This window comes from Anomaloglossus baeobatrachus, chromosome 2 (assembly GCF_048569485.1).
Source record: "Anomaloglossus baeobatrachus isolate aAnoBae1 chromosome 2, aAnoBae1.hap1, whole genome shotgun sequence".
NCBI lineage: Eukaryota > Metazoa > Chordata > Amphibia > Anura > Aromobatidae > Anomaloglossus > Anomaloglossus baeobatrachus.
The window spans coordinates 127,431,646-127,453,702 of record NC_134354.1 but is presented as its reverse complement, the minus strand read 5'-3'; the positions used below and the strand labels follow the sequence as shown (position 1 = coordinate 127,453,702).

Here is a 22,057-nt window from a genome sequence, read left to right as displayed (position 1 = left end):
TCGTCACGACAGACGCCAGCCTACTAGGTTGGGGGACCACCTTCCAGGACCTCACAGTTCAGGGTCGCTGGACCGAGCCGGAAACCAAGCTCCCCATCAACATCTTGGAACTCAGATCAGTTCGCCTAGCTCTCTTCCAGTGGAAGGCTCTGCTTCGCGGACACCCAGTTCGGGTGCAGTCCGACAATGCAACCACGGTAGCCTACATAAACCATCAAGGCGGAACACGCAGCCGAGCGGCAATGAGAGAGGTATCCCAAATCCTCGACTGGGCCGAACAAAACGTCCCAGCGATTTCGGCGGTCCACATCCCGGGCGTGGACAATTGGGCCGCCGACTTCCTCAGCCGAGAGGGTCTCGACGCGGGAGAGTGGTCCCTCAATTCCAGAATCTTCCAGCAGATCTGTTCCAGGTGGGGGACCCCCGACGTGGATCTCCTGGCCTCCAGGTGGAATCACAAAATCCCCCAGTTCGTCTCCAGGGCAAGAGACCCACTAGCGCTTGCGACGGACGCCCTAGCGATCCCCTGGTCGCAGTTCTCTCTGCCGTACCTCTTCCCTCCACTTCCGCTTATACCCAAGCTAGTCAAGAAGATCAAGGCGGAGGGAGTTCCGGTGATCCTCGTGGCCCCAGATTGGCCTCGTCGCCCGTGGTACGCAGAGCTCGTGCACCTTCTCGCCGACGCTCCGTGGAGACTTCCAGACGTCCAGGACCTTCTCACCCAAGGGCCTTTTCTTCACCAGAATTCACAGTCGCTCAATTTAACGGCATGGTTGTTGAAGCCGCAGTACTAACTTCCGCGGGATTCTCAGGTAGAGTCGTCCAGACGATGATCAAAGCTCGGAAGCCTTCTTCTTCCCGCATTTACCACCGGACGTGGAAGGCCTATTTCCGCTGGTGTGAAGCTAACCAGGTCACAGCCATGACTTTCTCCTTGCCAGTTCTGTTGTCATTCCTACAGTCTGGTCTGGATGCGGGATTAGCACTAAGCTCCCTCAAGGGGCAAGTGTCTGCTCTTTCCATTCTCTTTCAAAGGAAGATTGCTTCTCGTTCACAGGTTCGTACATTCATTCAGGGGGTCGCGCATGCGGCGCCCCCCGTTCAACCTCCAGTGGAGCCCTGGGACCTCAACCTGGTTCTGTCCGTTCTCCAGCATTCTCCCTTCGAACCTATGCATGAGATGTCCCTCACGTTCCTCTCTTGGAAGGTCGCCTTCTTAGTTGCCATCACGTCAATCAGGCGGGTATCTGAACTAGCGGCGCTTTCCTGCCGCTCTCCATACCTTGTCTTCCACCAGGATAAGGTAGTCCTCCGTCCGGTTCCGTCCTTTCTGCCCAAGGTGGTTTCCTCTTTCCATCTTAACGAGGACATTGTTCTCCCCTCCTTTTGTCCGAATCCTTCACACCCTCGTGAGATTCTTCTCCACAGGCTGGACTTGGTCAGAGCTCTCCGTTGGTACATTTCCAGGACCTCTCAATTCAGACGGTCGGATTCCCTTTTTGTACTTCCGTCTGGCCCGCGCAGAGGCCTATCTGCCTCCAAGTCCTCCATTGCGCGATGGATTCGCTCTGCCGTACTGGAAGCCTACCGGGTAAGAGGGAGAACGCGCCCACTCAGGATTACGGCCCATTCCACCAGGGCGGTGGGAGCCTCGTGGGCGGTCCGTCACCACGCTACAGCGTCGCAGCTTTGCAAAGCGGCCACCTGGTCTTCGCTCCACACTTTCACAAAGTTCTACAGGGTTCACACTTTCGCATCCGCCGATGCGAGCCTCGGTAGACTAGTTCTGCAGGCTGCAGTGGACCGAGGTCAGCCCTGAGAGTAATACTAGACCCACCCGTGGGACTGCTTTAGGACGTCCCATGGTCTCTGTGTCCCCCAATGAAGCGATAAAGAAAAGTAGATTTTGGGTACTCACCGTAAAATCTCTTTCTTGGAGCCTTCATTGGGGGACACAGCACCCGCCCTTGTGTTGGACATATGTTACTGTTCAATGTTTCTGTTGAATGTTCAGTTTAATGTCCACTTCTGTACGATTGTTCGTTTTTTCTACTGTTGTCTCCTATTGCTTTCTCACTAACTGAGGTACAATTGCCAGTTGGTGGGTGTATACTGCATAGGAGGAGTTTTCCTTATTTTGCTTAGTGTCGCCTCCTAGTGGCAGCAGCATACAACCCATGGTCTCTGTGTCCCCCAATGAAGGCTCCAAGAAAGAGATTTTACGGTGAGTACCCAAAATCTACTTTTGCGTCTTACGCGATTAATGCTGTCCTAGACTCTACGAGCCGTACGGCAGTGGCGTCCGCCAACTCCGTGGTTTTACGCAGAGCCTTGTGGTTAAGAGAATGGAAGGCAGATTCTGCTTCCAAAAAGTGTTTAACCAGTTTGCCTTTTTTCTCGTGACCGACTGTTTGGTGAGCGCTTGGATGAAATCATTAAACAGTCCAAGGGTAAAGATTCATCCTTACCTCAGCCCAGACAAAACAAACCCCAACAGAGGAGAGGACAGTCGGGGTTTCGGTCCTTTCGAGGCTCAGGCAGGTCCCAATTCTCCTCGTCCAAAAGGACTCAAAAGGATCAGAGGAGCTCAGATTCTTGGCGGACTCAGTCACGCCCAAAAAAGACAGCCGGAAGACCCGCTACCAAGGCGGCTTCCTCATGACTTTCGGCCTCCTCTCTCCGCATCCTCGGTCGGTGGCAGGCTCTCCCGCTTTGGCGACATTTGGCTGCCACAGGTCACAGACCGTTGGGTGAGAGACATTCTGTCTCACGGGTACAGGATAGAGTTCAGCTCTCGTCCTCCAACTCGCTTCTTCAGAACTTCTCCACCTCCCGACCGAGCCGATGCTCTGCTGCTAGCGGTGTCCACTCTAAAAGCGGAAGGAGTGGTGACCCCCGTCCCTCTTCAGGAACAGGGTCACGGTTTTTACTCCAACTTGTTTGTGGTGCCAAAAAAGGACGGGTCATTCCGTCCCGTTCTGGATCTAAAACTGCTCAACAAGCACGTAAAAACCAGGAGGTTCCGAATGGAATCCCTTCGCTCCGTCATCGCCTCAATGTCTCAAGGAGATTTCCTAGCATCTATAGACATCAAGGATGCTTATCTCCACGTGCCGATTGCTCCAGAGCACCAGCGTTTTCTACGCTTCGTTATAGGAGACGAACACCTTCAGTTCGTAGCTCTGCCTTTCGGGCTGGCGACAGCCCCACGTGTCTTCACCAAGGTCATGGCAGCAGTAGTAGCAGTCCTGCACTCTCAAGGTCACTCTGTGATCCCGTATTTGGACGATCTACTTGTCAAGGCACCCTCTCAAGAGGCATGCCAACACAGCCTGAACGTTGCGCTGGAGACTCTCCAGAGTTTCGGGTGGATCATCAACTTTTCAAAGTCAAATCTAACCCCGACCCAATCGCTAACATATCTTGGCATGGAGTTTCATACTCTCTCAGCAATAGTGAAGCTTCCGCTGGACAAACAGCGTTCACTACAGACAGGGGTGCAATCTCTCCTTCAAGGCCAGTCACACCCCTTGAGACGCCTCATGCACTTCCTAGGGAAGATGGTAGCAGCAATGGAAGCAGTCCCTTTCGCGCAGTTTCATCTCCGTCCACTACAATGGGACATTCTCCGCCAATGGGACGGGAAGTCGACGTCCCTCGACAGAGACGTCTCCCTTTCTCAGGCGGCCAAGGAATCTCTTCGGTGGTGGCTTCTTCCCACCGCTTTGTCGAAAGGAAAGTCATTTCTACCACCATCCTGGGAGGTAGTCACGACAGACGCGAGTCTATCGGGGTGGGGAGCAGTGTTTCTCCACCACAGGGCTCAAGGGACGTGGACTCAGGAAGAGTCCACCCTTCAGATCAATGTTCTGGAAATCAGGGCAGTGTATCTTGCCCTACAAGCCTTCCAGCAGTGGCTGGAAGGCAAGCAGATCCGAATTCAGTCGGACAACTCCACAGCGGTAGCGTACATCAACCACCAAGGTGGAACACGCAGTCGGCAAGCCTTCCAGGAAGTCCGGCGGATTCTGACGTGGGTGGAAGACGCAGCATCCACCATATCCGCAGTTCACATCCCAGGCGTGGAAAACTGGGAAGCAGACTTCCTCAGTCGCCAGGGTATGGACCCAGGGGAATGGTCCCTTCACCCGGACGTGTTTCAGGAGATCTGTTGCCGCTGGGGGATGCCGGACGTCGACCTGATGGCGTCACGGCACAACAACAAGGTCCCGGCTTTCATGGCACGCTCTCACGATCACCGAGCTCTGGCGGCAGACGCCTTAGTTCAAGATTGGTCACAGTTCCGGCTACCTTATGTGTTCCCACCTCTGGCATTGTTACCCAGAGTGCTGCGCAAGATCAGGGCCGACTGCCGCCGCGCCATCCTCGTCGCTCCAGACTGGCCGAGGAGATCGTGGTACCCAGATCTGTGGCACCTCACGGTGGGCCAACCATGGGCACTACCAGAACGACCAGACTTGCTGTCTCAAGGGCCGTTTTTCCATCTGAATTCTGCGGCCCTGAACCTGACTGTGTGGCCATTGAGTCCTGGATCCTAGCGTCTTCAGGATTATCTCGAAAGGTTATTGCCACCATGAGACAGGCTAGAAAACCATCCTCCGCCAAGATCTACCACAGGACGTGGAAGACATTCTTATCTTGGTGCGCTGCTCAGGGAGTTTCTCCCTGGCCTTTTGCATTGCCTACTTTTCTTTCCTTCCTGCAATCCGGGTTGGAAAAAGGTTTGTCGCTCAGCTCCCTTAAAGGACAAGTCTCAGCGCTATCTGTATTTTTTCAGAAACGCCTAGCACGACTTCCTCAGGTACGCACGTTCCTGCAAGGGGTTTGTCATATCGTCCCTCCTTACAAGCGGCCGTTAGAGCCCTGGGATCTGAACAAGGTTCTAATTGCTCTCCAGAAGCCGCCTTTCGAGCCTATGAAGGATGTTTCCCTTTCTCGTCTTTCACAGAAAGTGGCCTTTCTAGTTGCGGTCACGTCTCTTCGGAGAGTGTCCGAGCTAGCGGCGCTGTCATGCAAATCTCCCTTCCTGGTGTTTCACCAGGACAAGGTGGTTCTACGTCCGATTCCTGAGTTTCTCCCTAAGGTGGTATCCCCCTTTCATCTCAATCAGGATGTCACATTACCTTCCTTGTGTCCTCATCCAGTCCATCAATTTGAGAAAAGTTTGCATTTGTTGGATCTGGTCAGAGCACTCAGGATCTACATCTCCCGCACGGCGCCCTTTCGCCGCTCGGATGCACTCTTTGTCCTTGTCGCTGGTCAGCGTAAAGGGTCGCAAGCTTCCAAATCCACCCTGGCTCGGTGGATCAAGGAACCAATTCTTGAAACCTACCGTTCTGCGGGGCTTCCGGTTCCTTCAGGGCTGAAGGCCCATTCTACCAGAGCCGTGGGTGCGTCCTGGGCATTACGGCACCAGGCTACGGCTCAGCAGGTGTGCCAGGCGGCTACCTGGTCGAGTCTGCACACCTTTACCAAGCATTATCAGGTGCATACCTACGCTTCGGCGGACGCCAGCCTAGGTAAACAAGTCCTTCAGGCGGCGGTTGCCCACCTGTAGGACAGGGCTGTTTGACGGCCCTATCACGAGGTATTCTTTTACCCACCCAGGGACTGCTTTTGGACGTCCCAATTGTCTGGGTCTCCCAATTAGGAGCGACAAAGAAGGGAATTTTGTTTACTTACCGTAAATTCCTTTTCTTCTAGCTCCAATTGGGAGACCCAGCACCCGCCCTGTTTTCTTAGGGATTTTTGTTTTTTTCGGGTACACATGTTGTTCATGTTGAATGGTTTCAGTTCTCCGAGGTTTCTTCGGATTGAATTTGTCTTTAAACCTGTTATTGGCTTTCCTCCTTCTTGCTTTGGCACTAAAACTGAGGAGCCCGTGATCCCACGGGAGGGTGTATAGCCAGAAGGGGAGGGGCCGTACACTTTTAAGTGTAATACTTTGTGTGGCCTCCGGAGGCAGTAGCTATACACCCCAATTGTCTGGGTCTCCCAATTGGAGCTAGAAGAAAAGGAATTTACGGTAAGTAAACAAAATTCCCTTCTTACTTACTGTATTTTGATAATTTTTTACTGACTTGTGTTTTTCATATTCCAGGTGTATGTTGGATTCCAGGTCCAACTGGACTTGACTGGCATTTTCATGCATGGCAAAATTCCAACATTGAAGATCTCATTGATTCAGATATTCAGGGCCCATTTGTGGCAGAAGATCCATGAAAGCATTGTCATGGATCTGTGTCAAGTAAGTCCGACACACTCTTGGAGCTGCTTTTAACATTTTTCACAATATATTCAATCTTATAGGGTTTCCACATTTTGTAGATATCGCCATAGGACAGACCCAACACACAACATCCACTCCCCTCCCCCAAAAAAAACCTGTGCGTGCAGCAGTTTAAAGTCTATACACGTTAACTCTGGCTTTGTTTTTGACACTCAAAAAAAAGTTTTAAATGAAATCTGTCAGTAAGATCACCAACCCACCTTAAGGCTTCTTTCACACGTTTGTGAAAAACGTTGGTGTTTTGCACGGCTGTGTTGAAGGTGCGTATAACCCACCCATGTGCCGTGATTTTGGCACACTAGTGTTCACAGTGTGCTATCTGTAATAACACACGGAAAGCAGGAAATTTTTACTCACCTGTCCCCGATGCTGTTGTCCCCGGTGTTGATGTCTCCAGCACTACTGCTTCCAGGTCCGCGGCTCAGTGAATATTCGTGAGCATAATGAGTGGGCCTGGACGCAAATGACAGCAGCACCGAAGACAGCAGCACTGGAGACAGGAGAGTATAGAAAGTAATTTTATTTCAAAGACACGTGTTTTCTCTGGTACTTGTTACATGCATCACATCAGTGTGTGCTCCATGTGATGACAGTGCTGCCGAAGAAAAACGGACTTGTCTCCATGCGGAACACACGGACCTTGTGAAAACACTGATGTGTGCGCAGACCCATTGATTTTAATGTGTCTGCGTATGTCCGTGTCTTCGGTACGTATGAAAACGGACGTCACGTGTACCGGAAAAGCTGACATGTGAAGGAGGCCTAATGTTGCATTTGCATGAAAATGGTAATTACTTGGAAATGCAGCAACAGTTAGAAGATATAAAGGTGTTAATAGACATTTCAGGGATCTTGCCCATATATATTTAGTTTGAGGATGAAGGGGATGTTGCTGGCAGATTTACTTTAAAGACATATCAGAATATTGTGAATTCATTCTTAAAATGTTTTCTACCACTTCCATCAGGGCCTTGAGAGGCCATTATATGAACTAATGCTGTTTCCTATCATTGTTGTGTTTCAGGTGTTTGATCAGGAACTTGATGCTTTGGAAATTGAAACTGTTCAGAAAGAAACCATCCATCCTAGGAAGTCCTATAAGATGAACTCCTCTTGTGCAGATATCCTGCTTTTTGCCTCCTACAAGTGGAATGTGTCCAGACCGTCTCTGCTTGCTGACTCAAAGTATGTTTTTTTTTCTTTTTTTCTTTCCATAAACCATGCCACACCTGTCCACATGTTTATTTCTGCTCAACCCTATTCACCTGAATAAAGAGGATCTGCAATACCAGACACAAAATATGGACGGCTATGTGACTTGTTTTATTGATTCTGTACAACCCATTATTTACGTTTTCTGCAACACTTGAATGAGAAAATTATTTCTAGCAATTTTGTATTGAACGTATGTTTCATCTTGCAGGGATGTAATGGACAGCACCACGACACAGAAGTACTGGATTGATATCCAGCTGAGATGGGGAGACTATGATTCTCATGACATTGAGCGATATGCTCGTGCAAAGTTCCTGGACTACACCACTGATAACATGAGTATTTACCCATCACCCACCGGTGTCCTGATAGCCATTGACCTGGCATACAACCTGCACAGGTAAAAATCCCTGACCATTAGTCATTTTCGATATGTTGATGTATTTGGATGTAACAGAGAAGTTCTTTGTATGTCTAGTGCCTATGGGAACTGGTTCCCTGGAGGAAAACCACTGATACAGCAAGCGATGGCCAAGATCATGAAAGCCAACCCTGCCTTGTATGTGCTGCGCGAGCGCATTCGTAAAGGATTGCAATTGTATTCTTCTGAGCCGACTGAGCCATACTTATCCTCCCAGAACTATGGCGAGCTCTTCTCCAATCAGATCATCTGGTTCGTGGATGACACGAATGTGTACAGAGTAACCATTCACAAGGTACGGCATGTGATAGCAATTTTGTAGCCTCGGAGTAAAAGGCAAGGAATAATGTTACATGTCTGATTTTCTTTATATTCTTCTCTCTTAGACCTTTGAAGGCAACTTGACAACAAAACCGATCAATGGAGCAATTTTCATCTTTAACCCAAGGACAGGGCAGCTTTTCCTGAAAATTATTCACACATCCGTATGGGCAGGACAGAAACGTTTGGGTCAGGTATGTTTTAAAGTAAAGTGTAAAAAATTAGTATTCTCATCCCTCAAAAAATAAATGAATGTTTGTGTAAATGTATGGCTCTTTAATATCTCTAAAATTGCCGTAACGCTTTTCCTTTGCAGCTGGCCAAGTGGAAAACTGCTGAAGAAGTTGCTGCTTTGATCCGTTCCTTGCCAGTAGAGGAGCAGCCCAAACAAATTATTGTTACCAGAAAGGGAATGTTGGATCCTCTTGAGGTAAGAATAGTAATTAGAAGGATAGCTAATAAGATGATTTTCGTATTCACCGTAAAATCTTTCTTGGAGCCTTCATTCGGCGACACAGGAAACCATGGGTGTATGATAATGCCACTAGGCAATAAAAAACCTAGCTCCTCCTAAGTAGGATACACTCACCAACCGGAGCCAAGCCGATCAGATATAGTGAAAGCAGTAGGAGAAGCAACGCGAGACAAAAATACAGACTCTCCCAACAAAGGTATTTACAAAGGGCGAGTGCCGTGTCCCTAAAGAAGAGATTTTACAGTGATTACCCAAAATATTCTTTAGTCTATCGCTTCATTGGGGGACACACAAAACCATGGGACATCCCAAAATAGTCTCCAAGGGTGAGAAGAGAAAAGACTAGAAAAAGGAAGAACATAGGCGAAATTCACAGGTTGAAACCGGCCACTGTTTGCAAAACCTTTCTGCACAGGTTTGAAACTGCTAAGGGAAAAAGTGAAAAGGAGTGTACCCTGTAGGCCTTAGAAAAGGTAAGAACAGGTAACGAAGAAGCAGCATGGAGAGCTACTAAGTAAAGACTGACATTGAATGATCCAGGCAGCCTCAGAGAACGGGGAGGAGAGCAGATTCCCCAGAGAGGGCACTCTGTCCTATTCCAAATATGCGTCCAGAATGGCAGAGCAGCTCCAGACCAAAAGACCAATATCATGACTCCCTGGATCATGAACAAGGAATCTGAATGTCTGTGTAATATGTCCTAGGCAAATAGGGTTGCTAAGACACACTCTGACAATGTACAATATATCTTAGCCTTAGCTCTGTTCTTCTCCTTCGCGTCGTCCTTGCCGGTTGTTTTCTTGCACAAGGAAGAAGAAGAAACCGAATGCAAGACCACACTGTCAAAGGTGAAAGACAGGAAGGAAGGATGACCCATGGTGTGATCTACAAAAGGTGAATGCTATAGAGCTTCAAATGCCAGGTGAGGTCCCAGAGATCCACGGGAGACTCATCGAGAAGTGTACGCACCTCACAGGAGGCTCGAATTCGGGTAACTTGGATAAGAAATATAGAAGTTTTCACAAGGAGTCTAGGTGAAGGTAAACTACCTCCACCTAGCGATAGACTACCTCCTTAGGCGGGCTTTGCACACTACGACATGGCAGGTGCGATGTCGGTGGAGTCAAATTGAAAATGACGTACTTCCGGCATCGCATGCGACATCGTAGTGTGTAAAGGCTCGATGATACGATTAACGAGCGCAAAAGCGTCGTAATCGTATCATCGGTGAAGCGTCGGCGTAATCCATGATTACGCTGACGCGACGGTCCGATGTTGTTCCTCACTCCTGCGGCTGCACACATCGCTGTGTGTGAAGCCGCAGGAGCGAGGAACATCTCCTACCGGCGTCACTGCGGCTTCCGTAGGATATGCGGAAGGAAGGAGGTGGGCGGGATATTTACATCCCGCTCATCTCCGCCCCTCCGCTCCTATTGGCCGCCTGCAGTGTGACGTCGCAGTGACGCCGCACGACCCGCCCCCTTAATAAGGCAGGTCGCCGGCCAAAGCGACGGTCGCAGGACGGGTGAGTCCATGTGAAGCTGCCGTAGCGATAATGTTCGCTACGGCAGCTATCAGAAGGATATCGCAGTTGCGACGGGGGCGGGGACTATCGCGCTCGGCATCGCAGCATCGGCTTGCGATGTCTTAGTGTGCAAAGTGCCCCTTAGACTTGAAGTTGGAAGAAAGATGAGGGATGGGGAGCTCAGTGGACCAAAAAAGTGTCGGAAGACAATCTCTGAGAGTCGCAGGATCTGTATGATGACTGAGGGACCCCATAGCTCACCCAGGATAATCTCTGATCGAAGTCTATGTTCTGACACAAAATGACTATCAAAGAGAACTTTCTTATGAGGAGACCATTCTCCTGTGGAAGGGCTTTTGCAGGGTTGGAAGTTGGCGATCTGGGAGTGGTTGTTCTGACATTTTTCTGGTCTGGATCTTACTCTGGACATGTGAACTGCTGAAAACACTAGCAATTCTCATACAGTCCATGACCAGATGTCTTTATTGAGAACGATCTGGATAGGGTAGATGCTGTGTGAGGCTTGACGAAAATTCTGCTAAAGGAGGCGAGGTTCTGAGTTCCAGATGAAGAGTGGAGAGGTTACCTAGCCTACATGCACTCCTGAACTGTGCGACACTGTACTGAAATTCCCTAACTGGATAAAATGAGGTCTGTCATCACAATCTTCTAACTTTTTTGTTTGTCTTGAACGAAAAAGCATGCTCCAGACGACTTGACACCGGGATGAGATGAGACCACTTCCACCTTCAGTTTTAACCTGAACAACAAATATTCTCTGAGAGATAAGAAAATTCTTGCAGTGAGCAGAATTTAAGAGCCTTAAATCATATGATCATGATAACAAGGCTAACAGATCATTGGTGCCTAAAATGGAACAGCCACTGATAAGTTCCTTGAAAAGGCCAGAAGGTGTGAAGTCAAATGGTAACGTAGAGAGCTGACAGTGGGATTTTAGCACTTTTTGGTAGCCTAGAAGTAAGTGAGCATAGACCTCTTCTAGGGCCACTAAGCGGAAGAAGCTCAAAGATTCCAGGAGTTATCCCTGGAATCTAGGATTCCAACCTGGAGGGCACAGAGGGCCGGGTTAGTATGGAATCTAGGTATCCAGAATGGGAAGAGTCGTACTGTCCTACCTCAAGACCAGAATGGGGTCAATCAAACACCTGAGAGCCTGGAAAAAACCAAGCACACCTGGTTAGACAGACTTCTATGTAGTCTCCATATGAAGCTAGTATCAGAACCCAGGTGCAGAGAAACAGGGCTAAGTCATGAGCTATCGCCACCATGTTGTTTATGCTATGAGGAGGAAGACGCACAAGCGCCTGTACTTGGCTTGAACAGTTATTCTGTGCTGATAGTCCTTTTAAAGGGAACCTGTCACCACATTTGGCGACTATAAGCTGCAGCAACTACCAGTGGGCGCTTATATACAGCATTCTGACATGCTGTAGTGGGTGCTTATATACAGTATTCTAACATGCTGTATATAAGAGCCCGGGCCGCTGTGTAGAATGTAATCATCACTTCATAATACTCACCCAAGGTGCGGTGCAGACTGGTCAGATGGGTGTTTCCGTTTTCTGATACCAGTGCCTCCTCTTTCGGCCATCTTTGTCCTCCTTCTTCTGAAACCTGGGTGCATGACGCGTACTATGTCATCCACACTAGTCAGCATTGAGGTCCTGCGCAGGCGCACTATGATCTGTCTTCAGCAGGGCAGATCAAAGTATTGTAGTGCGCATGAGGAGAGCCCAGAGAAAGAGATGCTGGAGAGAGATATGTGCTTCCCCCAGGAGACAGAGCTTACCCCATTCTGAAGCCTGTGTGATGAAACTAGAAGGGTGTAAGATATATTGGTGCTGTGGTGTCTGCAGGGTTAATGGAAGTTCTTGGGTGTAGAAAAAAGAAGAGTATGAGGAGGTGATAGCCCGAGGGAAGCGATGTAGCCCATGCATTTGATTGGGGAAAGGCGGGGTCTAAATTTCTTTTTCTTTGTCGCTCCATTGGGAGACCCAGACAATTGGGTGTATAGCTTCTGCCTCCGGAGGCCACACAAAGTATTACACTCAAAAGTGTAACCCCTCCCCTCTGCCTATACACCCTCCCGTGCCTGACGGGCTCCTCAGTTTTATGCTTTGTGTGGAAGGAGGCACACATCCACTCATGCATTCCCATTTTAGTCAGCAGCAGCTGCTGATGTTATCGGTTGGAAGAAAAGAGGGCTCCCACGGGGCCCCCGGCATGCTCCCTTCTCACCCCACTACGTCGGCGGTGCTGTTAAGGTTGAGGTACCCATTGCGGGTACGACGGCCGGAGCCTCATGCCGTATTTCCTTCACCATCCCTTGAGGGCTCTGGGAGAAGTGGGATCCTGAGCGGTCATCCAGGTACTGGGACCGTGCTCCCTCCGCAGCCCCTGTGTGGAATCTGCCGGACCGGAGTATTTTCTTTATCAGGGACCGGGCCCTGCATCTGTCAGGTACTCTGTGTCCCCATGGGGACGGTTCATGGAGCGCCTGGCACCCGGACGCTGCAAGGGCTGCTAGGCCGTGAAAGCCGGGGGACTTCCGCGCCGACCGCGCCTGTTTGTCGGCCGCGGTCATAAATTTAGTCCCCGGCTTCAGTTGCGGCCTACTTGCAAAATCTCGCCCCCGGACCTGTCTGTCAGGGTAGGGGCGGGACAGCCGACCGGACGCTGCCTGGGACACACAGCGGCTGCTGATCCGTGACAGCCGGGGGACTTCCGCGCCTGCTCGTCGGCCGCGGTCATAAATTTAGTCCCCGGCTTCAGTTGCGGCCTACTGGCAAGACTCCCGCCCCCGGACCTGTCTGTCAGGGTAGGGGCGGGACAGCCGTCCTGACGTCGGCAGTAAGGGCCGGAGCATCCTGTATGCTTCCTCCCCCCTCTTTGATCACAATAGGGACCCCAGATTCCCGCACTTTTTCCTGGTGCCGCCCACCGCTTCACTCCCCCTCTGAGAGCTCCAGCAGCCATTTTTTTCAGACATTCTGCGCTGGAGAATCATCAGGAAAGAGCTCTTCACCGCTGGGAGACCTGGAGCAGGGAATCTGGAGGACACACACGCCGCTTTTTAGCGGTCGGTAAGCCACACGGGTCATCCGGTGCTGGTCCCCCTGGGTTGCCTGAATAGATACGTATTATATATCTTTATATATATATATATATATCTCTGTTCGGCCGGGCTGTATACTCTTCCCTTATACCCTCTGTGATCACTCTCCTGGGACACAACAGCATGTCGTCCACAAGGAGCAAGAACGCTAAGGCACAGGGTTTCTTTGCGACCTGTACCTCTTGTGGGGCTATGTTGCCTGCGGGTTCCACCTACCCTCACTGTGAGCAATGCTCGACCCCTGTTACACTGACTCAGCCGGAGCCGCGACCACTTGTGGGCCCCTCGGCTCAGGTAGACCCCCATGCTACCACTGTCCAGGCGGCAGGGACAGAGTTTGCAGTGTTTGCTGAGAAGCTCTTTGAGTCACTTTCACAATCCATGGCTAAGTCTATGGACAAATGGTCTGCCAAGCTGCTAGAAGCCTTGCAGTCCAGACCGGTCCTTACACAGACCCAGGACACTGTTGGATCGGCGCCTCCAGGTCCCTCTCGGTCCACGCCGCAGCGCGCTCCCGGGGTGGGCTCTAGGTTTCACGTGGAGGACTCCTCCACGGACCACAGCCCCAGACCAGCTAAGCGGGCCCGCTTGGAATCATCAGCTTCATCACGCTGCTCAGGTTCCCGGCTGGAGGACTCGCTGGAGGACGAGGCGGAGGTCGCAGCTCAGGGCTCTGACCATGACGTTGCCCTCAACCTTGATACACCTGAAGGGGACGCCTTAGTAAATGATCTTATCTCGTCCATCAACAAGGTGTTAGATCTATCTCCCCCGCCTCCACCTATAGAGGAGTCGGCTTCTCAGCAGGAGAAACACCAGTTTCGGTTCCCCAAACGTACACGGAGTGCGTTTTTCGACCACTCTAACTTCAAGGATGCTGTCCAGAAACCCAGAGCGGTTCCGGACAAGCGCTTTACTAAGCGCCTTGCTGACACACGTTACCCCTTCCCCTCTGACGTAGTTAAGGGTTGGGCTCAGTGTCCCAAGGTGGATCCTCCAGTCTCTAGATTGGCGGCTAGATCTGTGGTATCGGTTGCAGATGGCTCATCGCTAAAAGATGCCACTGACAGGCAGATAGAGCTCCTGGTGAAATCCATCTATGAAGCCACGGGCGCGTCCTTTGCCCCGGCTTTTGCAGCCGTGTGGGCACTCCAAGCTATCTCGGCTTGTCTAACCGAGATTAATGCGGTCACACGTACTTCTGCTCCGCAGGTTGCGTCTTTGACTTCTCAGGCGTCGGCGTTTTCTTCATACGCCATGAATGCAGTCCTAGACTCTGCTAGCCGTACAGCGGTCGCATCCGCTAATTCTGTGGCAGTCCGCAGAGCCATGTGGCTGCGCGAATGGAAGGCAGACTCGGCTTCCAAGAGATTCCTAACCGGTTTGCCGTTTTCTGGCGACCGATTGTTTGGAGAACGATTGGATGAGAGGGAAAGGACTCCTCCTTACCCCAGTCCAGACCGAAGCGACCTCAGCAACGTAAGATACAATCGAGGTTTCGGTCCTTTCGCCCCTCCGCCAAGTCCCAATCCTCTTCGTCCAATAGGCTGGAGAAAGGTCAGAGGAACTCCTACGCGTGGCGGTCTAAGTCACGCCCCCAAAAGGCCGCAGGAGGCACTGCCTCCAAGGCGGCCTCCTCATGACTCTTGGCATCCCCGAACCGCATCCTCGGTCGGTGGCAGGCTCTCCCGCTTTTGCGACACCTGGTGGCCACATATTCAAGACCGATGGGTGAGAGACATTCTGTCTCACGGTTACAGGATAAGTTCATCTCTCGTCCTCCAACTCGTTTCTTCACAACCTCCCCCCCCCCTGCTCGGGCCGACGCACTTCTTCAGGCAGTGGCCGCTCTGAAGACAGAAGGAGTTGTGATTCCCGTCCCCCCTCAAGGGGACGAACACCTTCAGCTCGTGGCACTGCCTTTCGGCTTGGCGACAGCCCCACGGGTTTTCACCAAAGTCATGGCATCCGTTGTGGCGGTCCTACACTCCCAAGGCCACTCGGTGATTCCCTACTTAGACGATCTCCTAGTCAGGGCACCGTCTCGGGAGGCGTGTCAACACAGCCTTACCGTCGCTCTGGAGACTCTCCAGCAGTTCGGGTGGATCATCAACTTTCCAAAATCCAAGTTGACACCAACCCAGTCATTGACCTACCTCGGGATGGAGTTTCATACTCAGTCAGCGGTAGTCAAGCTACCACTGGACAAACAGCTTTCTCTGCAAGCAGGGGTGCAATCTCTTCTTCAGAGTCAGTCACACCCATTGAGGCGCCTCATGCACTTCCTAGGGAAGATGGTGGCAGCGAGGGAGGCAATGCCCTTCGCGCAATTTCATCTACGCCCACTCCAATGGGACATTCTCCACAAGTGGGACAAGAGATCGACTTCCCTCGACAAGAATGTCTCTTTGCCTGGCAACCAAGACGTCTCTTCAGTGGTGGCTTCTTCCCACTTCTCTATCGCAGGGAAAATCCTTCCTGCCCCCAGCCTGGGCTGTGGTCACCAAGGACGCGAGCCTGTCAGGGTGGGGAGCAGTGTTTCTCCACCACAGGGCTCAGGGGACCTGGACTCCGAGGGAGTCTTCCCTTCATATCAATGTTCTGGAGATAAGGGCAGTGTATCTAGCCCTATTGGCGTTCCATCAGTGGCTGGAGGGCAGGCAGATCCGTATCCAGTCGGACAACGCCACTGCAGTCGCCTACATTAATCACCAGGGCGGCACTCGCAGTCGTCAAGCCTTCCAGGAAGTACAGCGAATTCTGCAGTGGGTGGAAGCCACAGCATCCACCATCTCCACAGTTCACAGAGCTCTGGCGGCGGATGCATTAGTACAGGATTGGTCGCAGTTTCAACTGCCTTATGTGTTTCCTCCTCTGGCGATGCTACCCAGAGTATTACGCAAGATCAGGTCCGACTGCCGCCGCGCCATTCTCGTCGCTCCAGACTGGCCAAGGCGGTCGTGGTACCCGGATCTGTGGCATCTCACGGTGGGTCAACCGTGGGCCCTTCCAGACCGCACAGACTTGCTGTCACAAGGGCCATTTTTCCATCTGAATTCTGCGGCCCTCAACCTGACTGTGTGGCCATTGAGTCCTGGCTCCTAGCATCGTCAGGGTTATCTCAGGATGTCATTGCCACTATGAGACAAGCCAGGAAACCGACGTCCGCCAAGATCTATTACAGGACTTGGCGGATATTCTTGTCCTGGTTCTCTGTGAATGGGTTTACTCCCTGGCCTTTTGCCTTACCCATTTTTCTTTCCTTCCTTCAATCTGGAATGGACAAAGGTTTGTCACTAAGCTCTCTCAAGGGACAAGTATCGGCGCTCTCAGTATTTTTTCAAGGGCGCCTGGCCAGGCTCCCGCAGGTCCGCACGTTCCTGCAAGGAGTATGCCACATAGTCCCACCTTACAAGCGCCCACTAGGGCCCTGGGACCTTTACAGGGTGCTAACGGCTCTTCAGAAACCACCTTTCGAGCCGCTGCGAGATGTCTCCTTATCACGTCTTTCGCAGAAGGTGGCATTTCTAGTGGCAGTTACATCACTCCGAAGAGTGTCGAATCTTGCAGCGCTGTCATGCAAAGTCCCCTTCCTGGTTTTTCACCAGGATAAGGTGGTTCTGCGTCCTGTTTCGGAATTTCTCCCTAAGGTGGTATCTCATTTTAATCCAATCAGGATATCACCTTACCTTCTTTTTGCCCTAATCCAATTCACCGATGTGAAAAGGATTTGCACTCATTAGATCTAGTGAGAGCACTCCGGTACTACGTGTCTCGCACGGCGCCCCTGCGCCGTTCAGATGCACTCTTTGTACTTGTCGCCGGTCAGCGTAAGGGTTCGCAGGCTTCCAAGTCAACCTTGGCTCGGTGGATCAAGGAACCGATTCTTGAAGCTTACCGTTCTTCGGGGCTTCCGCTTCCTTCGGGGCTGAAAGCCCATTCTACCAGAGCCGTGGGTGCGTCCTGGGCATTGCGGCACCGGGCGACGGCTCAGCAGGTGTGTCAGGCAGCTACCTGGTCTAGCCTGCACACTTTCACGAAACACTATCAGGTGCATACCTATGCTTTAACAGATGCCAGTCTAGGTAGGTGAGTCCTTCAGGCGCCGGTTGCCCACCTGTAAGAGGGATCCGTGTCGGCTCTATTTATCGAGGTATTCTTTTACCCACCCAGGGACTGCTTTTGGACGTCCCAATTGTCTGGGTCTCCCAATGGAGCGACAAAGAAGAAGGGAATTTTGTTTACTTACCGTAAATTCCTTTTCTTCTAGCTCCAATTGGGAGACCCAGCACCCGCCCCTGTTCCCTTCGGGCTTGTTGTTCAATTGTTTCTTTGGTTTCAGTTCTCCGAACATCCTTCGGATTGAATTTACCTTAGACCAATTTATAAGTTTCCTCCTTCCTGCTCTTGCACCAAAACTGAGGAGCCCGTGAGGCACGGGAGGTTGTATAGGCAGAGGGGAGGGGTTACACTTTTGAGTGTAATACTTTGTGTGGCCTCCGGAGGCAGAAGCTATACACCCAATTGTCTGGGTCTCCCAATTGGAGCTAGAAGAAAAGGAATTTACGGTAAGTAAACAAAATTCCCTTCATCGTTCCTATGGGAGACCCAGACATTTGGTGTATAGCTTCTGCCTCCGGAGGACACACAAAGTACTACACTAAAAAGTGTAGCTCCTCCCTCTGAGCATATACACCCCCTGGATAACAAGATCTAGCCAGTTCATTGCTTTGTGTTCAGGAGGCACACATCCACACATGCATTCTCATCTGATTTTTCATTTTTGGAAAGTTTTTTGAAGAAAAGCGGGTCCAAGCCTGGACTCCCGGCATGTCCCTTCTCACCCCACTGTGTCGGCGGTGCTGTTAAGGTTGATTTACAAGGCTGGAGCCTTACATGCCGCACTCCTTCACCATCCCTCGGGCTCTGGCTTGAAGTGGGAGCCAGCACGGTCCTCCTTGCTTTGCAGGAGACCGGTCTCCATCCGCAGCCCTTCAGGATCCTGCTGGACGGAGCACTCATCCCCAGGGACTTGGAACCCTGCGTCTCAACAAGCTAAGTACCTGAGACGTTTATATTCGGGGGGTCCCGGTACTTTATTATGGTGGGAGAGTGTGCTGTGTAACTTTTGTGACATTTCCGGCCGGTTCTCTGGCTGTCGCCTGAGAACCGCGCCGATGGTGCCTGCGCGCCGGCCGCATCGCTTAAATTTAGGCCCCGGCTTCGCCGGAGGCCTACTTTCGATTTCACTGCCCTCGCATGTCAATCATGCAGAGGGACAGTGCGGCTCCGCCCAGCGGCCGTTCGGCACAGGGGAGGGACACTCCTCTCTGAGTACATGTCCCCTCCCCTGTAAATCTCCTTGGCCCTCCAGATCCCGCTCTCAGAGCAGGTCCCGCCCCCTCTCCTCGCTCCGGCGCCATTTTCTCAACGTTTTTTCTCTGGATCAGCGCTGGCTGCAGCATCCCTGCTAAGCTGCTTGGGGGTCCGGGCTATTGGATCTGGAGGGCACACAAACGGGCTGGTAAGCCACAACCTCCGGTTGTGGACCTTCTTATATACTCTCTGGGGGTCATTCTGGCTCAGAGCCCTCACTTCAGCAGCATGTCTCACACGAGGAGCAAGGCTGTACTCAATATGCACTGCATGTAAGCTCATACTGCCTGAACCGAACACATATCCACATTGTGATGCCTGCTCTAACCTGACAATGCCTCAGCCTGGAATCGCACCCACAGTGGTCCTTCCGGCTGCTCCTGCTCCTGTGGCTGAACCCCCGGCTTGGGTAGAATCCTTCTCTAGGTCTATCTCCCACTCTTTTGCCGACTCCATGAGACAGCTGTCCCGGACTTTGCTGAGAATGCATCAGCCCCCTTCTCAGGGCGCCTCTGCTGCTAGAACCCTCTCAGCGGAGCTCACAGAGGATTCCTCATCTGGTCCCAGACCCCGTCCTCCTAAAAGGAGACGCAGGGTTCCCTCTCCTTCCTCGTCCCGCGGCTCTGATTCACGAGCTGACTCGCAGGACGAGGAGGATGCCTTTACTGGGGGCTCGGACGCTACCTCCATGTGCCCCATTGATCTGTCCGAAAGTGACGCAGATGTTAGTGATTTGATTGCGTCCATTAATTCTGTACTGGACCTCAATCCGCCAGTATCAGAGGAGCAACCCTCTCTGGCAGAAAAGCACCAGTTTACCTTGCCTAAGAGGACAAGGAGTGTGTTCTTTAACCACTCCAGTTTTCAGGCCACTGTGACCAAGCCTAGGGCCTGTCCTGACAAACGCTTCCCAAAGCGTGGTTCTGATGACCGTTTTCCCTTTCCACCTGAGGTGGTCAAGGAGTGGGCTCATTCACCAAAGGTAGACCCCCCGGTGTCTAGACTCTCAGCCCGGACCGTTGTATCAGTGGCTGATGGCACCTCTCTTAAGGATTCCACTGACCGCCAGGTTGACCTTCTGGCCAAATCTGTATATGAGGCGGCAGGGGCCTCGTTCTCCCCATCTTTTGCAGCAGTGTGGGCTCTCAAAGCCATCTCTGCTTCTCTAGAGGAGATGCATTCCCTCACCAGGGAATCTATGCCCGAAATGGTTGCCTTAACTTCCCAAGCTTCAGCTTTTTCATCCTATGCCATGTCTGCCATGCTGGAGGCTTCTCACCGCACTGCGGTGGCTTCGGCTAATTCCCTCGCTATCCGCAGGATCTTGTGGCTTCGAGAGTGGAAGGCAGATGCTTCTTCAAAGAAGTACCTTGCTGGGCTCCCTTTTGCTGGATCCAGGCTATTCGGTGAACAACTGGATGAAATTATTAAGGAGGCTACTGGCGGGAAGAGTACTTCCATGCCACAAACTAAAACCAGTAAACCTGCCCAGGGTAGGAACCAGTCGAGGTTTCGTTCCTTTCGTTCCTCCAACTGGTCATCCTCTAAGCCCTCGGCCTCGTCCACTAACTCAGCCAAGGACCAAAAATCCAACTGGCACACAAAGGCGCGTCCACAGAAGACCGCAGGAGCTGCTGCCACTAAGGCAGCCTCCTCTTGACTATCTGGCCGCGCCAGCAACGTCCTTAGTCGGTGGCAGGCTCTCCCACTTTGGCGACGTGTGGTTTCAACACGTCTCCGATCAGTGGGTGCGGGATATCATCTCCCACGGCTACAGGATAGAATTCTCTTCCAGCCCGCCAAACAGATTTTTTCTGTCAACTCCCCCCTGCTCCAAGGCCGCCGCCTTCTCTCAGGCCGTGGCATCCTTGCAGGCCAACGGAGTAATTGTACCGGTTCCCGCCCGGGAACAGTTCAGAGGTTTCTACTCAAATCTCTTCCTAGTCCCCAAAAAGGACGGTTCCTTCCGGCCCATCCTGGATCTCAAGCTTCTCAACAAGCATGTTCAGGTGCGGCATTTTCGCATGGAGTCTCTGCGATCAGTCATTGCCTCAATGACCCAAGGAGATTTCCTGGCATCCATCGACATCAGAGATGCCTATCTGCATGTGCCAATTGCAGTTTCACACCAGCGTTGGCTACGTTTTGCAATCTGAGAGGAACATTTCCAATTCGTGGCTCTCCCCTTCGGGTTAGCCACAGCCCCTCGAGTATTCACCAAGGTCATGGCAGCAGTGGTTGCGGTTCTGCACCTCCAGGGGTTGGCAGTGATTCCTTACATGGACGACCTTCTAGTCAAGGCTTCATCCAGCGTGGACTGTCAGCGGAGTGTCTCGCTCACTCTCGCCACTCTAGCCCAATTCAGGTGGCTTGTCAATCTGCCCAAATCTACTCTGACTCCGACCCAGAGGCTCACGTACCTGGGGATGCAGTTCGAGACTCTGCCGGCACTTGTGAAGCTGCCCTTAGTCAGACAGCAGTCCCTCCATCTGGCGGTGCGCTCTCTGCTGAGGCCCCGCCGTCATTCCATCAGGCACCTGATGCAGGTGCTGGGTCAGATGGTGGCGTCAATGGAGGCTGTTCCCTTTGCCCAGTTCCATCTGCGTCCTCTGCAGCTGGACATTCTCCGCTGTTGGGACAAGCGGACTTCCTCCTTGCACAGGCTAGTGGCTCTGTCGCCACAGACCAGGAGCTCCCTTCAGTGGTGGCTTCGGCCCCTCTCTCTGTCTCAGGGACTTTCCTTCCTGGCCCCGTCCTGGGTTATCCTCGCCATGGATGCCAGTCTATCCGGCTGGGGAGTGGTATGTCTACACCACCGAGCTCAGGGCACTTGGACTCCGTCCGAGTCAGCCCTATCGATCAATGTACTGGAAACCAGAGCTGTGCTTCTGGCTCTCCTAGCCTTTCACCACCTTTTGGCGGGCAAGCACATCCGAGTCCAGTCAGACAACGCGACAGCGGTTGCCTACATCAATCACCAAGGCGGGACACGCAGTCGCCTGGCAATGTTGATTCAACGCATTCTTCAATGGACGGAGGACTCCAAGTCCACCATATCCGCAGTCCACATCCCAGGCGTGGAAAACTGGGAAGCAGATTATCTCAGCCGTCAAACCGTGGACAGTGGCGAGTGGTCCCTGCATCCGGCAGTGTTTCAGTCAATCTGCCGCAAGTGGGGCACTCCGGAAGTGGATCTAGTGGCATCCCGGCACAACAACAAGGTTCCGGTTTTCGTGGCTCGCGCCCACGATCCTCAGGCCCTTGCAGCGGACGCGCTG

General features: G+C 52.0%; 1 protein-coding gene across 1 annotated transcript in view; it reads left to right on the top strand.

Moving 5' to 3' along the window:
• PRPF8 (pre-mRNA processing factor 8) overlaps positions 1 to 22,057 on the top strand; it is a 148,413-nt gene that overhangs the window by 82,654 nt on the left and 43,702 nt on the right. Inside the window, 6 exon segments of the mRNA XM_075335330.1 lie at positions 6,122 to 6,268; positions 7,335 to 7,495; positions 7,734 to 7,925; positions 8,004 to 8,241; positions 8,333 to 8,461; positions 8,584 to 8,697. Of these exon segments, the coding sequence (XP_075191445.1) occupies positions 6,122 to 6,268; positions 7,335 to 7,495; positions 7,734 to 7,925; positions 8,004 to 8,241; positions 8,333 to 8,461; positions 8,584 to 8,697 (981 nt within the window).